Source organism: Triturus cristatus, chromosome 12 (assembly GCF_964204655.1).
Source record: "Triturus cristatus chromosome 12, aTriCri1.1, whole genome shotgun sequence".
Taxonomy (NCBI): Eukaryota; Metazoa; Chordata; class Amphibia; order Caudata; family Salamandridae; genus Triturus; species Triturus cristatus.
In genome coordinates this window covers 291,828,256-291,848,845 of record NC_140595.1, presented here as the reverse complement: position 1 = coordinate 291,848,845, position 20,590 = coordinate 291,828,256, and the positions used below count along the sequence as shown (strand labels likewise).

At 47.1% G+C, this 20,590-nt stretch overlaps 1 protein-coding gene across 1 annotated transcript in view; it reads left to right on the top strand.

The window, feature by feature from the left end:
- Positions 1–20,590, top strand: part of CNGB1 (cyclic nucleotide gated channel subunit beta 1) — a 958,531-nt gene that overhangs the window by 689,554 nt on the left and 248,387 nt on the right. The window contains exons 31-32 of the mRNA XM_085637063.1: positions 12,439–12,561; positions 13,482–13,623. Of these exons, the coding sequence (XP_085493189.1) occupies positions 12,439–12,561; positions 13,482–13,623 (265 nt within the window). The remainder of the gene's footprint in view (positions 1–12,438; positions 12,562–13,481; positions 13,624–20,590) is intronic.

Below are 20,590 nucleotides of genomic sequence, written 5' to 3'. Positions count from 1 at the left end.
TGCCAGGGAAGTAATAGTCACGAACAGAGATTAGGAAAGGCGCTCCTACGCCGAGTGACCATGAGATCGGGGACGCACCAGGAACACCAATACACCTCTGCTCTTGCTGTCTGGTTCTGCATTGAAGGCCTCCTGGCCTGGTATAAATGGCAGAAGTGTAGGGAGAGGAAACGCGTCCCCGTGATACCAACGGGACGCGTGGGGCAAAAGAAAGTGCTCAAGCTCTGAAGCCTCAAAGGACAAGGTGGCTCCGTGCCTCTGCACGAGCCGTTAATGCAAAATGTAAATAAACGCGCTCCTGCGCCGAAATATTCAAGGACTGGTCAGCTCAGCGCTGAGCACCAGCTGCACAGCAAAGTATGAGGCGGCTCCGTGCCTCTGCACGAGCCGGGAATGCCAATGTAAATAAACGCGCTCCTGCGCCAAAATAATAGTACCTGTGGACTTGCCTCTCAAGCGCTCCTGCGTTTGAGGGACACGGTGCTGTTGGCTTTGTGCGGATGCACGCGCCGCTGCGGTCCGAGATTTGTTGGCGCCCTTGCGCGGTCCGGACAGGGTCCGGTTGCTGGTCGAGCCACGTTCCTACGTAGCTCGAGTCTGCAATACGAAGCCCCGATTCCGACGGCTTCGCTGTTGAAATAGGTCCGCCCCCGGAAGTGCTCCGTGATTGGTGCGAGTCGGGTCACGTCTAAACAACTAGACTTCTGACCTTCCTCGTAGTCTTCCCCAAGGAGAGCTAGCGCGCGCATGGCATACCGGTCTCGCGCGCCAGCCATAGCAGACGGGAGGGACATGACAGACCCCCCCCCTAAAAGGGACCCACCCTTCCGGTTACACAGGGGTAGCAGGACGCGGCTTCTGGGGATGCAGGATGTGGAAGGCGTGGACTAAGCGGGGTGCGTGACAGACATGGGACAGGGGTTCCCAGGACCGCTCTTCGGGGCCATAACCCGTCCAGTCTACTAGGTAGAAAAGCCTACCCCTAGTCCTACGGGAATCGAGGATGGCTCGGACCTCATCTTCCTCGTGATCGTCTACGAGGACTGGAGGTGGAGGCGCAGTCGTTAGACAGTCGGGGTGAGTGGGTCGCAGGAGGGAAACGTGAAAGACAGGATGGATCCTCATCTGGGTAGGTAATGTTATTTTCATGGAAACTCGGTTGATCACCTGTGCTATGGGAAAGGGACCCACGAAGCGTGGTAACAGTTTTTTGGGTCCATGTGTGTTGAGGTTTTTAATGGATACCCACACTCTATCTCCCACCTTGTAGTCGGGTTCTGTTTGCCGGTGTTTATCTGTGTTTTGTTTGTAGGTCTCTTTTGCCTTGGCCAGTTCAAAGCGGGCTTGTTGCCATATGGCACGGAGCAAGGAGTGGTACGCCTGTACGGTGGGTACGTTGCTGGTTCAGTTTTCTTCCCATGGCGTTGTCCTGGGGTGTTGGCCTTGGAGACAGAAGAACGGTGACACCCCAGTAGCTGCGTGTTTGTTATTGTTGTATGCATATTCTGCCAACTATAGTACTTCGGACCATTCTTTTTCGATGGTGAGCAGCAAGCAACGGAGGTACTGTTCCATGGATTGGTTGGTCCTCTCCGCCTGCCCGTCTGTTTGGGGATGGTAAGCGGAGGACAATTGTACTTCCAGGTCTAGAAAGCTACAGACCTCGTTACAGAATTGGAACACGAACTGGGGCCCTCTGTCTGTGATCAGAACGGAGGGAATGCCATGTAGCCGGATCACGTTGTGTGCGAAGACCACCGCTAGTTCGGCAGCGGTGGGTAGTTTCTTGAGGGGCACGAAGTGCGCCATCTTGGTGAGGTGGTCCACAATGGTGAGGATGGTGGTGTCACCTGTCTTGGTTTTGGGGAGCTCCACGATGAAGTAGGCCACCAGAAGTGTCTTTCTATCAGGTCTTTGGTTTTCTGGTACCCGGGGTGCCCGGACAAGGGGTTATCATGGCACAGGAACAATACCCATTGTTGGTGACTCTCTAACGGTAGCTAATAGTTTTTTCCTTTGTACAGGTATCCGTCGTGTTCGGTTATCCCCTGGACGTCTCTTGTATAGTCCTCTGGTTTTTTCTGCTCCAGGTCCCCGCGTAGTTGGGATAGAAAGGAGGAAGTGATCATCGCTCCTTGGAAGCAATGTTCAGGTATAATGGGTACTGGCTCCGTAGGCGGAAGGTTGATTCCTGTTTCTTCTAGCCTGGACAAGGCGTCGGCTTTGGCGTTCTCCCTTCCTGGTCGATAGGTAATCCGGAAGTCATATTCATTAAAAAAGAGATTCCACTGTAGCTGTCTGGCGGTTAGAGCCCTTGCTGAACGTAGGAACTGTAGGTTTCTATGATCGGTGAAGATGGTCACTGAGTGTTTGGCGTCTTTTAAGTAGTGGCGCCATTCTTCAAATGCTGCCTTGATGGCCAACAGCTCTTTGTCTGAAATGGAATAGTTGCATTCTGCTGGCTGTAGTTTCCTGGAATAGTAAGCCACGGCGTGGAGTAAACCGGTTCCGGGGTCTCTTTGTGATAATACTCCTCCTAGTGCGCTTTGTGAGGCGTCGGCCTCCACGATGAAGGGCTGGTTAGGATCGGGGTGTTTCAAAACTGTTGCTGAGGTAAAGCATGATTTTAGTACCTGGAATGCTTTTTCGGCTTCCTTATTCCAGAAGAACCGTATGCCTTTCCGTAACAAGCAAGTGATGGGGTTAACTATCTTGGAGAAGCCTGCGATAAAGCGACGATAGTAATTCGCAAACCCCAGGAACCTCTGGACTTGCTTTACGGGGTCCGGGGACGGCCACTGTAGTATGGTGTTCACCTTGGTGGAGTCCATCTCGACGCCGGTCGGGGTTAGGATGTGGCCCAAAAATTCCACTGTGGTGGTATGAAAAACGCTTTTTTCTAGCTTGACATACAGGCCGTGCTGTTGAAGCTGCTGGAGAACGGCCCGTACATGCGGTATATGTTCTGACCTGGTTGCTGAGTAGATCAATATGTCATCTATATAGACGATACAAAAACGGTCGATATACTCCCTCAACACCTCATCGATAAAAACTGGAAAGCAGCAGGGGCGTTGCAGAGCCCGAAGGGCATGACGCGATATTCGAATAAACCGTACCGTGTTCGGAAGGCGGTTTTCCATTCGTCCCCCTCTCGGACCCTGACTAGATGGTAAGCCCCGTGCAAATCCAGTTTTGTGTAGACCGCTGCGTCCTTCACTTGGTCCAACAAGTCAGGGATCAAAGGCAATGGGTACCGTTTTTTTATCGTTATGGCGTTTATCGCCCTAAAGTCTATGCACGTGCGCAAATCTCCTTCCTTCTTTGCCATGAAGAAGAGAGGAGAAGAGACGGGAGACCGTGAATGAAGGATGAATCCGTTCTGTAGGTATTCCTTGAGGTAGTTGCGGAGGTGTTCATTCTCTTTTTCGGTGAGGGAGTAAACACGGCTACAGGGAAGCGTGGATCCCGGAATGATGTCGATTCTGCAGTCAAAGCTTCGATGCGGGGGTAACGTGTTAGCGCCTTTCTTGTCGAATACTTGGATCAAATCCCGATATTCAACAAGGATGCCCCCCCTGTGCGATGGTCCCTATCTCGTGGAGCGGCAGGGCACAGGCCTGCACGGTTCTGATGTTGAGTCGCTCTGTAGAGGGGAAACAAGAAGACTTACACTGGGCTGACGTTAACGTGAGTTCCTTGGTCACCCAATCTATGTGAGGATTGTGTTGCGTTAGCCAGGGGATCCCCAGTATCAGTTTAAACTGTGGGGTGTCGAAGACGTCGAAGGTGATGACCTCAGTATGCTTGCTGTCCAGCGTCATTTCCAGGTCTTCGGTCTGATAGCAAATCAGTCCCGAGGTGAGGTCCGTGCCGTCCACGGCCTTGACTGTTTCTGGCTTTTTTTTCCCTCTGCTGGACATGCCCAGGCTGGCCATGAACCGGGTGTCAATGAAATTGCCTGTTGCTCCTGAATCGAGTAACGCCGTGACATGCCAGGATAGACCAGAGGGGGATTGCAGGAGCACAGGTACGTACATGTGTCGAGGAACGCTATGGGAGGTAGGGGTCTGTTTTTTCTCAGCAGACAACCCCAGTAGACAGACCCCGCTTGCTACTGGGTTGCCCTGTTTCCCAGCCCCTCTCCTCGGGCTATGGGGAGAGCGAAAGGAGTCTTCTCTTTCGGCTTGAGGGGTTTAACTGGACAGTCCCTGACAAAATGGCCGCTCTTGCTGCAATACAGGCATTGGTTTTGGGTTCGCCTCTTCTCTTTTTCTTCTCTGGTTAGGGGGCCACGGATGCCACCTATCTGCATGGGCTCAGTGGTGTCATGGGTTTTGGTGGTCTCTATGTAGATGGGGAGCCTGATCTCACCCTTTTTTGATCTTTCAGTCCGACGCTCCTGGAGTCGATAATTTTGCTTGACTACCATGTCAATGAAGGGGCCAATCTCCTCTGGTGGTTCACTTATTTGAAAGATGAGGTCCTTCAACTCCTCGCGCAAGCCCCGGTAGAGAAACGACACCTGTTTTGTCTCTGGCCATCGGGCGTCTACTACCAACCGGTTGAACGTGGTTATATAATGTAGCAGATCAGTGTTGCCCTGCTTCAAGTTGAGTAGTTCGTTGTCTGCGGCTTGGACGAACGTATGACGAGCAAACATACGTCGCATGGTTTCTTTGAATACCGGAAAGTTGTAGAGTAGAGGTTCATCGTTTTCTACCAAGGGTATGGACCATTGCGCGGCATCGCCTCCCAGATAGGAGAGGACAAAGGCTACCTTGGAGGCGTCATCCGGGAAGGCAGAAGCACGGGCCATAAAGTGAAGGTGGCATTGATTGAGGAATATGCTGTATTTCGAACTCTCACCGAAGAAGCGTTCTGGTGTGCCTAACTGTGCATGATGCGGGGCTATGACCTGTATGGGCGAATCAGCTGTGGAGGAAGAGGACACGGGACCCACATGGTTAAACAGGGAAGGCCTCACTAAACCTTCCTGCTTGGCCATGACTGTTGGAGTTGGGCCCCAGGGCCCAGTAGGACCGGTGTCCACCTGCCCTTGTAGGGCCGATATGTCTTGTCGCAAACTACGGTTTTCCGCTTGTATACTAGCAAGCATGACGGCTATGTCCTGTAACGTAACCGTAGGGTTGTCCATGTCGTCCAGGCAGGATACACAACGTGGGCTTCGTATTCTGTCAGATCCCCACACTGCTTACCGTTTGTTGTGTGGAGTAATCCCGCAGAGACGACGTGAACAACCCCCTCCGGCACCCTTCGCCCACCAGATAGGGTAGATACTACCTAGGACAAAGAAGGGGAACGGGGGAGGCAGCCAGAGGAGGGCGTAAACAGTTTGGGATGGTGCCGGGAGTGGCCTGCCCTTGGATCCACTGGGGGTCTGATGGTGGACGCAACCTAAGGAATGGAGCAAATGGGTATCACACACGCCAAACACAAGCCACCAAGACAAGCATAATATGTCAAAAAGATGGTACTATAGTCACCTGGGGCGTAGCACTCCCAGTGCGGTGAAGACCATCTGCCGCGGCCTGAATGCCAGGGAAGTAATAGTCACGAACAGAGATTAGGGAAGGCGCTCCTGCGCCGAGTGACCATGAGACCGAGGACGCACCAGGAACACCAATACACCTCTGCTCTTGCTGTGTGGTTCTGCATTGAAGGCCTCCTGGCCTGGTATAAATGGCAGAAGTGTAGGGAGAGGAAACGCGTCCCTGTGATACCAACGGGACGCGTGGGGCAAAAGAAAGTGCTCAAGCTCTGAAGCCTCAAAGGACAAGGTGGCTCCGTGCCTCTGCACGAGCCGTTAATGCAAAATGTAAATAAACGTGCTCCTGCGCCAAAATATTCAAGGACTGGTCAGCTCCGTGCTGAGCACCAGCTGCACAGCAAAGTATGAGGCGGCTCCGTGCCTCTGCATGAGCCGGGAATGCCAATGTAAATAAACGCGCTCCTGCGCCGAAATAATAGTACCTGTGGACTTGCCTCTCAAGCGCTCCTGCGTTTGAGGGACACGGTGCTGTCGGCTTCGTGCGGATGCACGTGCCGCTGGGGTCCGAGATTTGTTGGCGCCCTTGCGCGGTCCGGACAGGGTCCGATTGCTGGCTAGAGCCACGTTCCTACGTAGCTCGGGTCTGCAATACGAAGCCCCGATTCCGACGGCTTCGCTGTTGAAATAGGTCCGCCCCCGGAAGTGCTCCGTGATTGGTGCGAGTCGGGTCACGTCTAAACAACTAGACTGCTGAACTTCCTCGTAGTCTTCCCCAAGGAAAGCTGGCGCGCGCATGGCATACCAGTCTCGCGCGCCAGCCACAGCAGACGGGAGGGACATGACATTTACGAGGTCCTTCAGGTCTCTCAGCACTTCAGGCAATAGCAAAATAGATCCTTCTGGTCATGTTATGGGGATGCCAGACAACACGGGTTGTCTTCATGCAATTCACCACATGAACCACGCAGGGATGCTGAACGACCCCTCATAGGTCAGGTTAGTGTCAGTTACACTCTTGAAGACATGTCTGCTCTTGCTCTGTCAGGTGGTCCACACTATGGGAACAAGGCTGGGCTTGTATTCCTGGATAGTCTGTGCTCCTGAAGGGGAAGGCACGCTCCATCCCTCTGTAAGCAGATAGGCAGTCTTCTAGGCACTAAGCAGACCCACAGCTCTCCAACAGGTTGTGCAGACTTTAGGTGATGTTCCTGCTCATCAGAATGACTGGCTACCAAACAGACATCAACACTGGACCACAGCAGCTCTTTGAGTATGGTGCAGAGCACTCCTTTCCCAGGTCACAAATAAACTAGAACTGGAAAACCAAGTGGGATGATTTGGGTCCCACCTTTATACGTATTTTCCAGGCAGGAGATGTTGATCCATTATCAAAAGTCCAGGAAACGGTTTGGGGTATTTCCTTTTGAAATATTATTTTGTGGCTGCAGTGAAGGCACAGTCTTTGTGCAATATGATGACTCTTGCAGTAGGTAGTGACAATGCTGGCTCCAAGTAGGATGATCCTGTTAAAAGATCCTCATAGAATTTCTAAGGGTAGCCCAGTCACCATACTCGCATGCTTCAGTGACTGTAGCTCCTCCTTTCAGCTCCAGGAATGTAGGCAGTAGAGTTGTAACTTAAAAGCTCTTTTTCAAATACAAAGTCTCTGCAAATACCAGCCCTTTTCACTTACAGTATATTTAAGTGGCAGATTTCCCCTTATGTCAGCGTAGAACATATAAGTAGCATTTGGTTTGCCTAAAGACCCTTGTGCAGACTTCTGGATTATCTGAAGTGCAGTTAAATGTTCATGTACTGAAGGAATGGATGCAGATGATCTTAGATCTAATGGCAACACTCTAGGTTGATGTCCACTATACAGAAAAAGGTAACATCACTGTAGCAGAATGTTCAGCATTATTATAGGTTATTTATGCTAAGCATATATCTTACTCTAATCCTCTTATTACAGCAATGTTTGGCATCTCAAATATTTTTATAACACACTCATTCAGTCACCTGACTGGAAATTTTTGTTTATATTGAATTTACTTGTGTGTTTCGCATAGTTCAAGCTTTGCATCCACAAAGTCATGCCCTAAGCGGCACCCACACTCTACATGTTCCGCTGACCTCTGCATCAGAAGACTAGGTTACCTCTAAAATTCGTAGGTGTGCATCTCCATGCTTATTCAGCACATAAGTGAGCGTCACACATGGATCATGGGATTTGCCATGCATAAACAGCCTCATTATGTACAACTTTTTAACAGTAAAAATACTTGTGTTACATCTGTTTATAAACCAATAGTTCTACTGTCACTCCAGTGTTCAACCAATGGGTATTTATCTGGCTGCCTGCATCAAACTCACTCCATTTGTTGCTCTTCTGTTTTGTTGCTCCTGAGTGGACCCACTGGGCATTTATCTGTCTGCCTGCAACCAGTGTACACCATGTACTGCTACTCTTTTGCTCCAGGAGACTATAGTTGGTATTTTTACTGGCTGTGGATAACAAGTGCATACTAAGCACGTCTCCTTTTTCTCTCATGGAGCAACCCTGGTAGGCAAACTCTGAAAGCACTGCCATGTCTTGATGACAAATGGGTGAATGGAATTTACAAGATAAGCATTAAGCTGTGGGTTTGACTGCCCTCACTCTTGTCCTTTCACTTCTTTTTCTCTCACTGTCTCTTCATTAAACCTAACTCATTCCTCCAACAGACACTTCTAAACATCACCTCATCTGACAGCCTGGCCTACCTAATAATTTAATAATTCTTAGGCTAAGCCACAGATCATCTACTCAACTCGGACTCTTGGTATCCCCTTGTGGTTTAACACCGGTTTAGGGGCTAGAATCTTGTTGCTACTGTGTAGACTTGACGTGGTCTTTCGTGGTGACACAGTTGCCAGGGGCTGGTACCCTGTCTCTTCTGTGTTGACTCCATATTGTACTTCGGGTTCATTTAGCACTTCCGCCATGGGCTAGGTTCTGTTACTCCTGTGTTGACTCCATATTACACTTACTAATGGCTTTGTGCTACCACCAGAGGATAGGATTCTTTTTCTTCTGGGATGACTGCATACAGTAATCATTGATACCACTATTGCTACATGGTAGCTATAATATTGCCGACTGCACATGTGAACACCACACAACTGCATGTGCGGTCACCTAATTAACTTCCTGACAGATGCACAATCTATTCAGGAGATAAGGTATGGCAGATTGCTTGACAGTTTCTGACTGCCGTACATTACAGATTGCATGACATATTGCTCAGCGACCTACTTACAAACTATGTGACAACTGTGTGATAAACAGCATGACCAATGTTAATGCAATTTCCTTGACAAATGCCTCCAATGTGGTAAGTATCTTACGAAGTAGTATGCTGCACATCTTCAAAGTGATTGAGAACCTTGTCAGGAGAAGAAAGCATTTTTCAAATGGTGTGCAGCATTCTACATAACTCAAAACACACAACTTTAGTCTCTATATGTAAGGAATTGCACAATAAATTAATCAGATGAAAACTAGAAAATGTATGACATAACATGAAAATAGCATGACAAACTGTATGACTAAGGGCCAGATGCATGACGGATTTTTGCATCCTCAAATGTGTTTTAGACCTGTTTGTGCATGCAAAAATCCTGTGAGCTGTCTGCTGACCCCAGCAGGCCACCAACCCTGGGAGTGCCCGCCATTCCCAATGGGGTCGCAAATTGCGACAACCTCATTAATATTCATGAGACATGCAATTTGCGACCCCATTGGGAATTGCAAACAGTGTCTCAGACAATGTTGTACATTGGAAATTGCGACACGCAAATTGCGACTCATGAATATTAATGCAATTTCCAATGGTCGTACATCTAGCCCTAAAGCACTAACATTGGGTGTCCACTGAGCAGCATCCTTCTCTTCTGCACAGCACGTCAGTAGCTTGAAAGTAGTAGTAAGCATTATATAAATACCCATACCATATTGTACAATTTTCTGAGTCTCCATTCATAACCACTGGCTTTTCCTCTGCAGATAAAATCCATCATCTACTGCGTGAAGCAACAAACAGAAACATTAGGATGGTTGCACATAGCTTGCAGGCACATAGCGTGCAGGTATGCACAAGGAGCTGAAGTTTGTCATGACATGCATGGATTATAATAACGATTGCGGCATGGGCTGCTATCGATGAAAAAAGGAGGAGATAAAAGAAAACTAATTAATAAATTAGAAAATAGGCAGAACATTCCCAGTGGCACATAATCACTAAGAGTGCGAAAAGGTGGTTCCAGTCCGCACTGGAAAAAGGAAACTGGCACATGTGAGTAGGCAAAGTGGTTTTGGGCGGGTGCTGCATAAGTGTGTAAACATACTAACAGATGTTCAACAGGTTGGTTGGAGAGCTTCTAGAAACAGCTTTTGGAACCATCGCTAGGCAGGAGTGACCAACAGGTTAAGAACAGAATTCAACCTGGACATGATAACTTGACATCTACAAATTATCACCTCCTGAGTGCAACAAAACTGGCTCAAACTCAATCCACTCCAAAATGGAGGTTGCCTTATTCGTCAATCACCAGAATTATGGATCATTGAGCCATGGCCATTTAAATTTGTCTATTAATTGACTTGTATCAAGTGCTTGGACCTCAGATTCCTGATTAGTATATTTTTTGCTTTGTTCCCCACGAAGATGAAGTGTTCAGATTCCTGCACTGACATTTCCCTTACCTAGTTTTACCGATGAAGCTGATGTAGCCACCACAATTCTTCTCACCGTAACTATGGGATGAGCCACTTCCGGAGAGTCGCAGAACTTCTGCATTTATTTCAATCAATGAGGCTCAAGGGAAGGGGATTGATGTCAATGGCTTCCTCTTACTGCATGTCACCAAGCTTATGCAAGTTACCTATCCTCTGTATAGTACATAGGGACATCCAGTCAGTGATCCTACTTTTCTCATGACCCAGTTAGCTCACTACATCTTCAGACACTCACCTATGCTCAACCGAGGTAGGCTTTAGGTCATCTCAAATATGAAGGTATCTGATTCTTTGCCCTGGAACTCATCTTCCTTTATGTATTTAAACTGGAGGCCACCCATGGGCAGTGCATGTATGTTCCTGCTATTCATACATACATACACATATTTTTATTATCATATGTGTGCGATAAAATACTAAAAATAGCGTTAGAACAGTAGTGAACATTTCAGTTGTATGGAATACATTAAATATAACATGATGAAAACAGTCCTGGTTAAGTGGGGCTATGGTTGGTTGGTAGCCATGGTGGGGGATCTCGATGCCCTTCTTATGATAAACCATGCTCCCATAATATAGCTAGATGCAGGCTTGCAGATAGTTGGCAGATCTGATCTGGTGCAAAGCGCTAGTGTGTCTGTGCAAGATGTTGAGAATAGGAGAGAGCCAGAGGCAGGGTTATCTTGCTTATAAAATTATAGGTGTAGGCCCAGAAGTGTACAAGTGACCTACACAACATAGATTTTATACATCAACATAAGTCGTCGTTCAGGCAGATATGCCAGACATTTTGAAGGTTTGCTGCATCTTTGCCTTCGTCCATAGGGAAGAAGTATGATCATGTATGCTATAGGAATACATGTATCTCCACCAGTAGAAGCTGAAAGTGGAGAGAGGATTTTAAGGTGAGGGCAGAGGGAGCAGATAGAGAGGGATGTCAGAAAACAACAAATCCTGCTCACTGACAGCACTAGAGGCTAACATCAAAAGCTCTTTTTTTTAGCAGTACGCCACCCCTATGCTTTTATGCCTCAAGCCTATTTACCGATGTCTGCAAAGGTTTCACATTTGGTTCATGTCCGGTAGACTATGTGTTTCATGGTTTCAATTCAGACTCCTGCCCTCCTCTCTGTGCAGTAAACAGCTACACAATTCCACACAGATACAGTTTCATTGGCAACTTCACTTGAGACGCCATTGACCAACTGATTATGAAATCCAAGTTATGCTCTCTTGTCTAGTCACTCTCGGTAGGGATCTTTTTTAAACACGTTTTATGACGTTATGTAACACACAAACAGTGTACAGAAGCCAACAAGCCATTGTTTGTAAAAATGGAAGTGAATAAATTATTTCAAGTTATATAAAGATTTTTTATATAAATCATCCACCATTAGTCCTGAGAATATTGCCACCAATCCCATCATACTTTTTGTGCTTCTGTTGACATCCCCTGGATTTATATATGGACTCCTCTGCTGTGGCACACCAGTCTATACCACAAGTCCATTCCGCAAGCAAGGGGGGGCTCTCTGAGTGTCAGTGATAATCAATGTCTCGCCTCGCCTGTAATAGTCATGTTGCCACCAACAATCTTGTTGCTCTTGGGCCTACCCATGCATCAATAAGGTTCAGAATAGCCATTGTTGGACTCAGGTTTTCTCATTCGCCCAAGAGGTCTGGACAAAATCCTGTGGAAGGATTCCCAATACTGTTGTATAAACAGCACTCCCATATTGTATGGTAAAAGGTCCCCACTTTAGACCTACATTGAATACAACACTGGTCTTGACCACTCTTCCTTCTGCTCAGTCTGGATGGGGTATAATAAGATATATCTGTTGGATAAGTCTCATTCTCACTGAGACTGCAAAGTCCCTAGGAGCCATCCTTGTCTTTGTCCAGTCCACATCGTCACGGTTAGGATCTCAAGCCAAGTGGCCGTAGCAGCTTTCAGGAACTTGAATCACTCTTGCCCATATGCTCCCATATCTGTGAATTTCACATGTATTTGCAATAGTGGCATGTACATGCACTTCATGTAATAAATTGATGATTTTAAGTTCAAATGCTGTACATCCTCAGTGATGCCCATTTAACCTTTTCCATTTTGTTTCTGTTTATCTAAAAATTTTATATGGTTTTGCAGAGTCATCAGAACTACATTATACCTACTATATTGCCTGCACATGAATGCATGCCTCTACTACTGGGCATCTGACTTTGAAGGCCTAAGATCAACTAAGTGGGTCTACGATGGAGAGGGAAACAGGTAATTAGTACTTTCTGCTTACATAGATCCGCTAATTAAGGTAGTATATGGCCATTGTCATTAATTGAAGCCCCCAGTAATGCTGAAGCCTTTGCCATCAACTTGAATGTGATTAAACTCCTCTGTGGAGGGTTCCGAGCTATTTTCAGGTGGGGTTACATTTACAGGCCCCTGCTTTTATGGGTTTTCCGCGGATGAGATTCCATTTATTGGCAAGGAGGAACATATATTTACTGTTATTGTTTATGCTTTTAACTTCTCCATAGAGCTCACCCTAAAAAGAGGAATGAACGGTCAAATTAATAGAACTTCTTTATATTTGAAGGCATTCATCTCAGTGCTATGAGAGAATTCAAGACTGCTTGTTTATTCATTCTCTGATCATACTCTCAAAGAGAATCCAAATTGTGTGAAAAATTACTTATGTACCAGGGCCACTTCCAATTGTAAACTGATATTCAGACCCTCATGCTCCTTCAACTTTTGTGTCCTTGCTAAAATACGCAGCTCAAGCTATGTTTTCTGCAAGTTGCAAGAGTATCAAATCTATGATGTAGTTGTGTCACTCTAGTCCCTTCAGAGCCATTCAGTCTTGCCTGCAATTTTGTGATTGGTTTTGGTTTGAGTGTGATCCCTTCCAGCTTCAAGGGATTTACCTCATGCCACTATTACACAGGGAACAAATATGTCAGGTTGTGACTAGCTTTTTATGGCCTATGAATGCAATTCCATGGCACTCATCCAATATTCTAGCACTGAAAATATGATTGCATCCCCGTAATAAGTGGTGATTCAAATTTAAATAAATTGGAGAGAGTTATAAATGTTAAACCAGAGTATGCAGATGTCTGTAAAATACACACCGCATATACAGGCACTCTGTCATCAACGAAAAATAATGCCTTTGTATTTCACCACAGCTACATTCGGTGCTATTATTGGGCTGTGAAGACGTTGATCACCATTGGTGGCCTCCCCGACCCAGAGACGCTCTTCGAACTGTGTTTCCAGCTCCTCAACTACTTCATGGGAGTGTTTGCCTTCTCTGTAATGATTGGTCAGGTATCCTATCATTTTTTTTCTGTTTCCTGTGTCATAATTCAAAGGTAAACATATAATTCTCTGCAATTCATCATGGTGTCCAGTGTTAGATTTTATCTTTGTATCATGAAAAGTGTTTGACTGATGTTAGAGTTGGCATTAGACAGAGGGTGATGTAATAACTGAAGCTGAATCAATGTGCTGGTATTAGAGCCCATTTTAGTGAGTACCGTAAACTACTCATATATGCTATGTTATAATTTGTGCCACAGTAACTTTACTGTGATAAGAAGATCAACATTTCTTCTGGTGTTGGACGGAACCGTAGAAGTGATACTTGTCTGTTACAAAGCTACAGATTATAAACACAAACTAAATGTAGCCTGATTTATAGGTTTTCTGGCATTCTTCTGTCTGCCACTATGTTGGTCCTCTGCCACAATGGCATTGGAGAAATACCGCATGTATAGAGCAGGGCCAAAGGTTTCTCCATCAAATTATCTGTCTTTGCCATTGTAGGAGGCTCTTTTGGATGGGAGATTCTGCTATTTCTCAAGTGGATGGTGACATTTCTACCAGCAAATGCAGAATTGGAAATTAATCCCCAAAGTAGTGGTGCATTGTCAGTGCACACATATCTGTGATGTTTCCCAGCACGTCATGTAATACGTACTTATTTATTTCTCAGATTCTGCCTCATTTCCATGGTGCATGTTCACAGAATTTAATTCTGCAATAAAAGGGGGCAAACCAGCCTCACTTGACTGGATGGCTGATTTGCCCCGCCCTACCGCAGTATTAATTCTGAACCTTGGCAGACTTAAAGTGTTCCTGCCTTCTCTTTTGTGCATAGATGTTAAGGAGAGTTAAGCCTGTATTCTGATAGAGTATCCATAATTTTACATTCTGGTCCTCATTGACTCTTTCTACCTTTAACAATCCTGGGTGAAGCCCAGGATTGATTTGGATATGACATATGCTTTATACGAAAGTGGTCTTTATGGAGGACGTGGCTCTCCTGGAGGTAGACCAAGTCAGGATCTAATTTGAGAATGTAACTCCATACTTATCTTCCAGGGGATCCTCATCAATTGTCAGAAGCACTGAATAGTCCCACCCACACAAGGGATCACTGAGCACTTTAAAATTATGTTTATAGATATAATATATATATGTATATACATATATTTGCAGCTTATAAAAGGATCAAAAATGCCACATTTCATGTTATTCTCATTTTAAAAAAGGAGCTATTTATTACTGTATGATAAGTGACCATTGAAAATCTTTCACAAACATTTTTTGAACAAAAAATGAAAAGGGAATGAAAGACAAAATTAACCAATAGGCTGCAAAATAAAGCCCAGAGACGAAAAATGGACACCCAGCCTTTAAGAACCTCACAGCACACAAAGTATTCCATCATGCCCTGTGGGTGACAGTTAGGTCAGATCATTCTTACAGAAGATTGGAGGATCCTAGGTGAAACATTGATGAAAACTGTAGTATTTCATGTCCGCTAAGGAAGTAAGGTTGCTTATGACTATGATTAGAATCCCTCTGGAAGAAAACTAGGATTATAGGTGAGGAACTTTTCCTTCACTTACAGGGGAGCCGCACCAATAATCATAAGCACTGAATTGAATAGTATGCCCAGCCCATAAATGAGCCGACAAGAAAAAGGGACAGTTCTAACAATCACCCAAAAACATTCCTCAGAGAAGCCTACTCTGAGGGGAAAAATTCTTTACCATGCTCTGTTTACCAGGCAATGCCTTTACCTTGCATCATTCACCATGCAAGGTAAGAAAGAGATAGAATGTGTGTGTGTGTGTGTGTGTGTGTGTGTGTGTGTGTGCACGCACACACACACACACACACACACACACACACACACACACACACACACACACACACACACACACACACACACACACACACACACAGTGTATGGGGTGGGTAGCGGCATAGGGTGGTAGGGGTATTTATTTGGCTTTAGCTGTGGGTAGGGGTGTAGGGTGTAAAGGATACTTTAAGGGTTTTGGGGTGGGTGGAGTTCTGAGGAGGTAAAGATGTTTAGGGGTAAGTAGGGGTATAGGGTGATAAGGGGGTGTGTGCCTTAATAAAAAAAATATGAATAAAATAAAGGTCGATGGTCTTCCTTCCAAAAAGAAAAAATGTATCTAAAATTATATGTGTGTGTATATACGTATATATATACATTTGAGATGTCATCAGTGATGTCACTGACCATGTCAAGAATGATGTAATATGTGATGTCATCAGCAGTGCATTGCGGGGGCGCAAGTTATAGTTAGCTCAACTAACTATAACGGCTGAATTTCTCTGGTTTTGTACGAGTGAAATGTCTATCTAACTATAACATCCCTGAAATCTATGTTTTTTCAGTGAATTTATAAGGTTTTTTAAATGCTAATTTCTTAACTATAATGTCCCTGAAACCTATGGTTTTTTCTGTAAATATGAAAGTACTATTGTCGTATTCATCATTAAAACTCTTTTCAAGGTTTAACACTATGTACAATACAATAAACTGAGAAAATGAGGAACAGCACCTTTGAGGGGAACATGGCGGCCGCTGGCTAAGCTGCCGCTTGCCACCGGAGGCACCTCTGTCCCGCGCCTGATGCGTAGGCGAGGCTGAGGCCTGCGAATCGTTTTCCCATGAGCCTTGCTAGCTGATTTCAGCGGTCTTTACTTGCCTCTTTCTTTTCTCGTGTGGGGGACGAGGATTGCTTCTTTTTTTATTTTCAAGGGGATGTGTGTTGGTGCATTCGCCGACTTGCCGTGTTGGTCTGCTACCGCCCTAGAGCTGAGGAGGGTTCGCAGAGCAGCAGCTTGCGGGCTCCTCTGGGCTGATACCGGCAGAGGCAGCACAGGACGAATTGCTTCCACACTGGAGAGGGCTGCTCTTCTGAAGCAGTCGGACGTGCTTTTGCCTCCTGAGGACAGAGGACTCTTGCCATTCCTCCCGCAGCCATGACGACAACAACTGGAACAAGAACAGGTGCAGGGGTGGCAGGAAGGGGGTGGTCGTTCCACTGCAGCTTCTGCCAGTGCAATGCTTATTACTGAAGGCGGTAAGCTAGTGCTGCTCTCCACACAGCCACAGTCACAGCAAAAACAATTGAAGCAGGTACTGGAGGGTCAGTAGGGGGGAGACAATCTAAGCATTACCCTTGCTAATAACACAGTGCCTACAACAAAAAGTATTAGGAGAGGCAAGAAAAGTGGTGGAGGGGCGCAAAGGTCGGTAAAAGTGAAGCCCCTGGATGGAAAATCTGTTATAAGTGACAGTAAAATTCAGGGGAAGGTGAGTGCCACCCCGGTTACAGTCGTTGATAGCAGCTGTTCGACTTTTCAGCATTGCGAGGTCAAGGGCAGGAGTATTAAAGCAGTCAGAGCTAAAAGTAACCCACTGGATTTGAGAGTCAAAATTACGCCATCTCTATGGTCATATTTTAAAGTGCAACCAGTAGTGTTGGACGTGGTTAAACAAGGGGAGGCCCTAAGGAAGAGTTTAATAGGGCAGTTGGAGTTAAGGCCCTTTTTTGGAGAGGATGGAGGCGGCAGGTGGCCCCCTTCTGCCTACACAAACCTCACCTGAAACTGTATCTACAACCTCTGTACCGGTCCAAATTAAGGTTTTGGACATAAATAGCGTTTCTATGGGAGAGAAAACCCCAGCCTGTCTAAGCATGGCGGATAATGACAGCACAGAGCTGGGCAAAGTCTCCGAGGAACATGGAATTGTGGGGTCTTCAGTGGCCTCTCTTGAGGCCCTCTTCTCTTCCCTTTTCGGTAGATATTAGGAAGGGTTTCTCTGTCTCCAAGGCAAACCAAGGGGAGATCCGGCTTTTCTGCGAGCCGTTAGAGAAGAAAATCGATCTCCTAAATTCCAGGACAGTGGTTTTGGAAAATTCAGTGGGAGAACATAGTGGTGACTTGGGAGCCGCTAGAACAGATATTGCATCGCCTAAGAGAGAAGAGGTGGTGCTCCGAGACAGGCTTGAGATGTTAGAAAACAACTCGCGGAGAAATAATCTGCGTCTCTTGAATGTTCCGGGAGGGAGGGGGAAGATCTTAAGTCCTTCATTGCAACCCTTATAAGAGAATAAGTTCAGATTGAAGAATCTGAAGAGGACCTGAAGAAGGACATACAGGAAACACCCTAATCGGACATAACCTAGGAAGATTCTTATAAATCTTCTCACTTTCTCCTTGAAGGAAAAGATCCTTAACGGTGCTTTAAAGTAAAAGTCTCTGAAACCCACTTTACCTATGAAATCTGCTCAGACTTGGCTCGAGTCACTCTGGACAGGCAATGGGAGCTGGGCAGGAAACTGGACGACTTTAAGAAACTTGGGGGGTATATTCACAAGAACGTGTGATAACTACCGCAAGAGTAGCTTATAGCAACTCTCAACATCGCAGCCCATCATGGGAAAATTACGCCGTGCCAACCAAGTATTCACAACGCGACGGTAGCATGCATTAGTCACCAGATAACGCGTCACATGGCCGCGCAAAATTAAATACCACGCCATAAAAAAGCGAAACGCAAAAAATCATGCAATGAGGCCAATCGCTGTACAAAAAGTATCGAAAACCAGCCACAGGCCTGCAAATCCCACGCATCTGGCGGGAAAATGCACCATAAAAACCACAGAAACAACACACCAGAAACAAGCCAAAGCACGTAGCAACATGATTGCACCCTGACCCAGCACAGAGGCCAACGCGAACCCCACAACTCCCACAGACCACCACAAGGAACAACGGAGTTGGGGAAGGCCAAGGAGAAGAGGGAGAGGAAGACGGGGTGCAGACTGCAGGAAAACAAGACCAGCATCACAGAGGTGACAGAACACTACCAGCTACTGAACCACAAGCAGGCACCTAGAATGCATTCGGAGTGCCGAGGAGGCCAATCGAGGAGGCCAAGAGGCGCCGGAATGACGTGACACCCTAAACCAGGCACAAACCTGCTGCCAACAGGAAGGCAGCAATGGCGACAGGAGGTGGCATCCCTGCGCCACAGGAGGAGCTGGAGGAAACCAAGAGCACAGTTATCGTTGTGGACACGGTGCAAGGAGTAGGGAGTACGGACACAGCTCGAGAGGACCTGACACAACATCAACAAGGAGAGTAACGAACAGGGACTGGGGGGACGGGGGGAGATGGGCACAATGGCTAACATGCACAATGAGGTGTAGCACACTGCACACCCACAATTACCCTGGATCATGTCCCTCAACCCCCTGGCACACTGCAGCACACACACATAGCAAGAACAGCACACCCACATTGATGACAACATGGCACAATGCACAAAGCCAACACTGCAGAACAGAGGACACAACTGGCTCCGCACATGCACAGAAACATGCCTACTACATCTGACAGAGCAGGAAACCGTGAAATGAAAATGTACGCGTACGACCTCACATCCGTCATGTAGTCCAAATGTACACTGTCCCGCAGCAGTAGTCAGCACCTCCCAAACAGTCACAATGTACAGTGTCATACAATCTGCATGTAAACCAGAACAATGCGCCAACATACATGTCAACACAATGTCAACATGCATCTCTCCTTCACATTGCAGAGGGGCACACAACACCTCCAGCAGAGGACAGAAGACAACACATCTGTGATGCCAGAGAGGACCACCACACCTTTGACACCAACGGCCTCCAACAGCCCATGGACATCCCACGCAACCCACCACCAGGACCCGGGCAGCCAAGCTACTTAGAGGAGAACACAGAGGCTGCAACAGACCACACAGCAGGAAGCACTCGCAAGCACAGCTGGCTCATGACACTTCACCCATCCACACATGGCACCCCAATGCCATGTGTCAGCACGCCAAAAAGAGGTGGCCCAACAGGTGTGGGTGGGGTCCCAACCCATGGAAGGCGAACTAGATCACATACGTTGGTGTCTATTGCCCTTCATGTACCACCTACACCCCACAAAGGAGACCCACACTGCCATAGAGACACATGCAGATGCACATTCACAGTACACAACCACGCCCAGGGGCACGCACATATCAGTCACACACCCACATTGGCCCTGCGTACGACGGCCCAGGCCACTACCCTTACAAATCGAGTGGATGACGACAAAGCTACTGTCCAAGCTCAAAGCCAATGCATGCGGTGACATGCCTGCATCCGCTGTACACAGCACAATGTAATGTCGTAGGGCCCTGAGCCCTCATGCATACAACAAGACCACAGGGACACACGCAGATATTATGTTGAACTGGCTACGGGCATGTGCGCCCAGGCCCCTTTATTGGCAGGGCAGCATGTACAGTGACGCCTGTGCTGGATGTGTGTGGGGTGGGTGCATGCCAGCCCTCAGGGAGTTGTTGGTTCTGGCAACAAATACAGCAGTTAACACAATGAATACATAAACATACAACACCAGCATCACGGGGACAACTGCGGAGCATCATGGAGGTAGCCTGAGCAAGTCTAGAGGGCACACAATGAGCAAACAAAAGTGTCCATGAGTTGCAGTGCACTGAGGTTGGGGCACTACAGCTGAGCGCGCCCATGTGAAGAAAAAGTCTTGGTTTGTATCCCTTCGAGACATTCCTGATGCAGATGCAGTGGGGTGTGTTAGAACTGCATCATCTTCCTCATCAACGTCCCGGGTCTCCCACACTGCTTGAGGTGACATTGATGCGCAAACTCTCAACAATACGACACTCAATCAGTAACGGACAGTGGCTTGCGGTGCATTGAGTCAGTGGCTCCTGGAGTGCCGAGCAGGGTATCCGTCTGATGATGGCATCCACGACAGGTGTGAGCAACTTCGTCAGTCTATCAGGACCACCGTTTCGAGTCTGGCAGATGGCGGTTGGAGGTGGTCCTGGCGGTGGTGGCGGCGTGTGCCTCCTGAGGTGATGCGAAGTCTGGGCCAGTCAGGACTCGATTTGATGTGTGAGCCC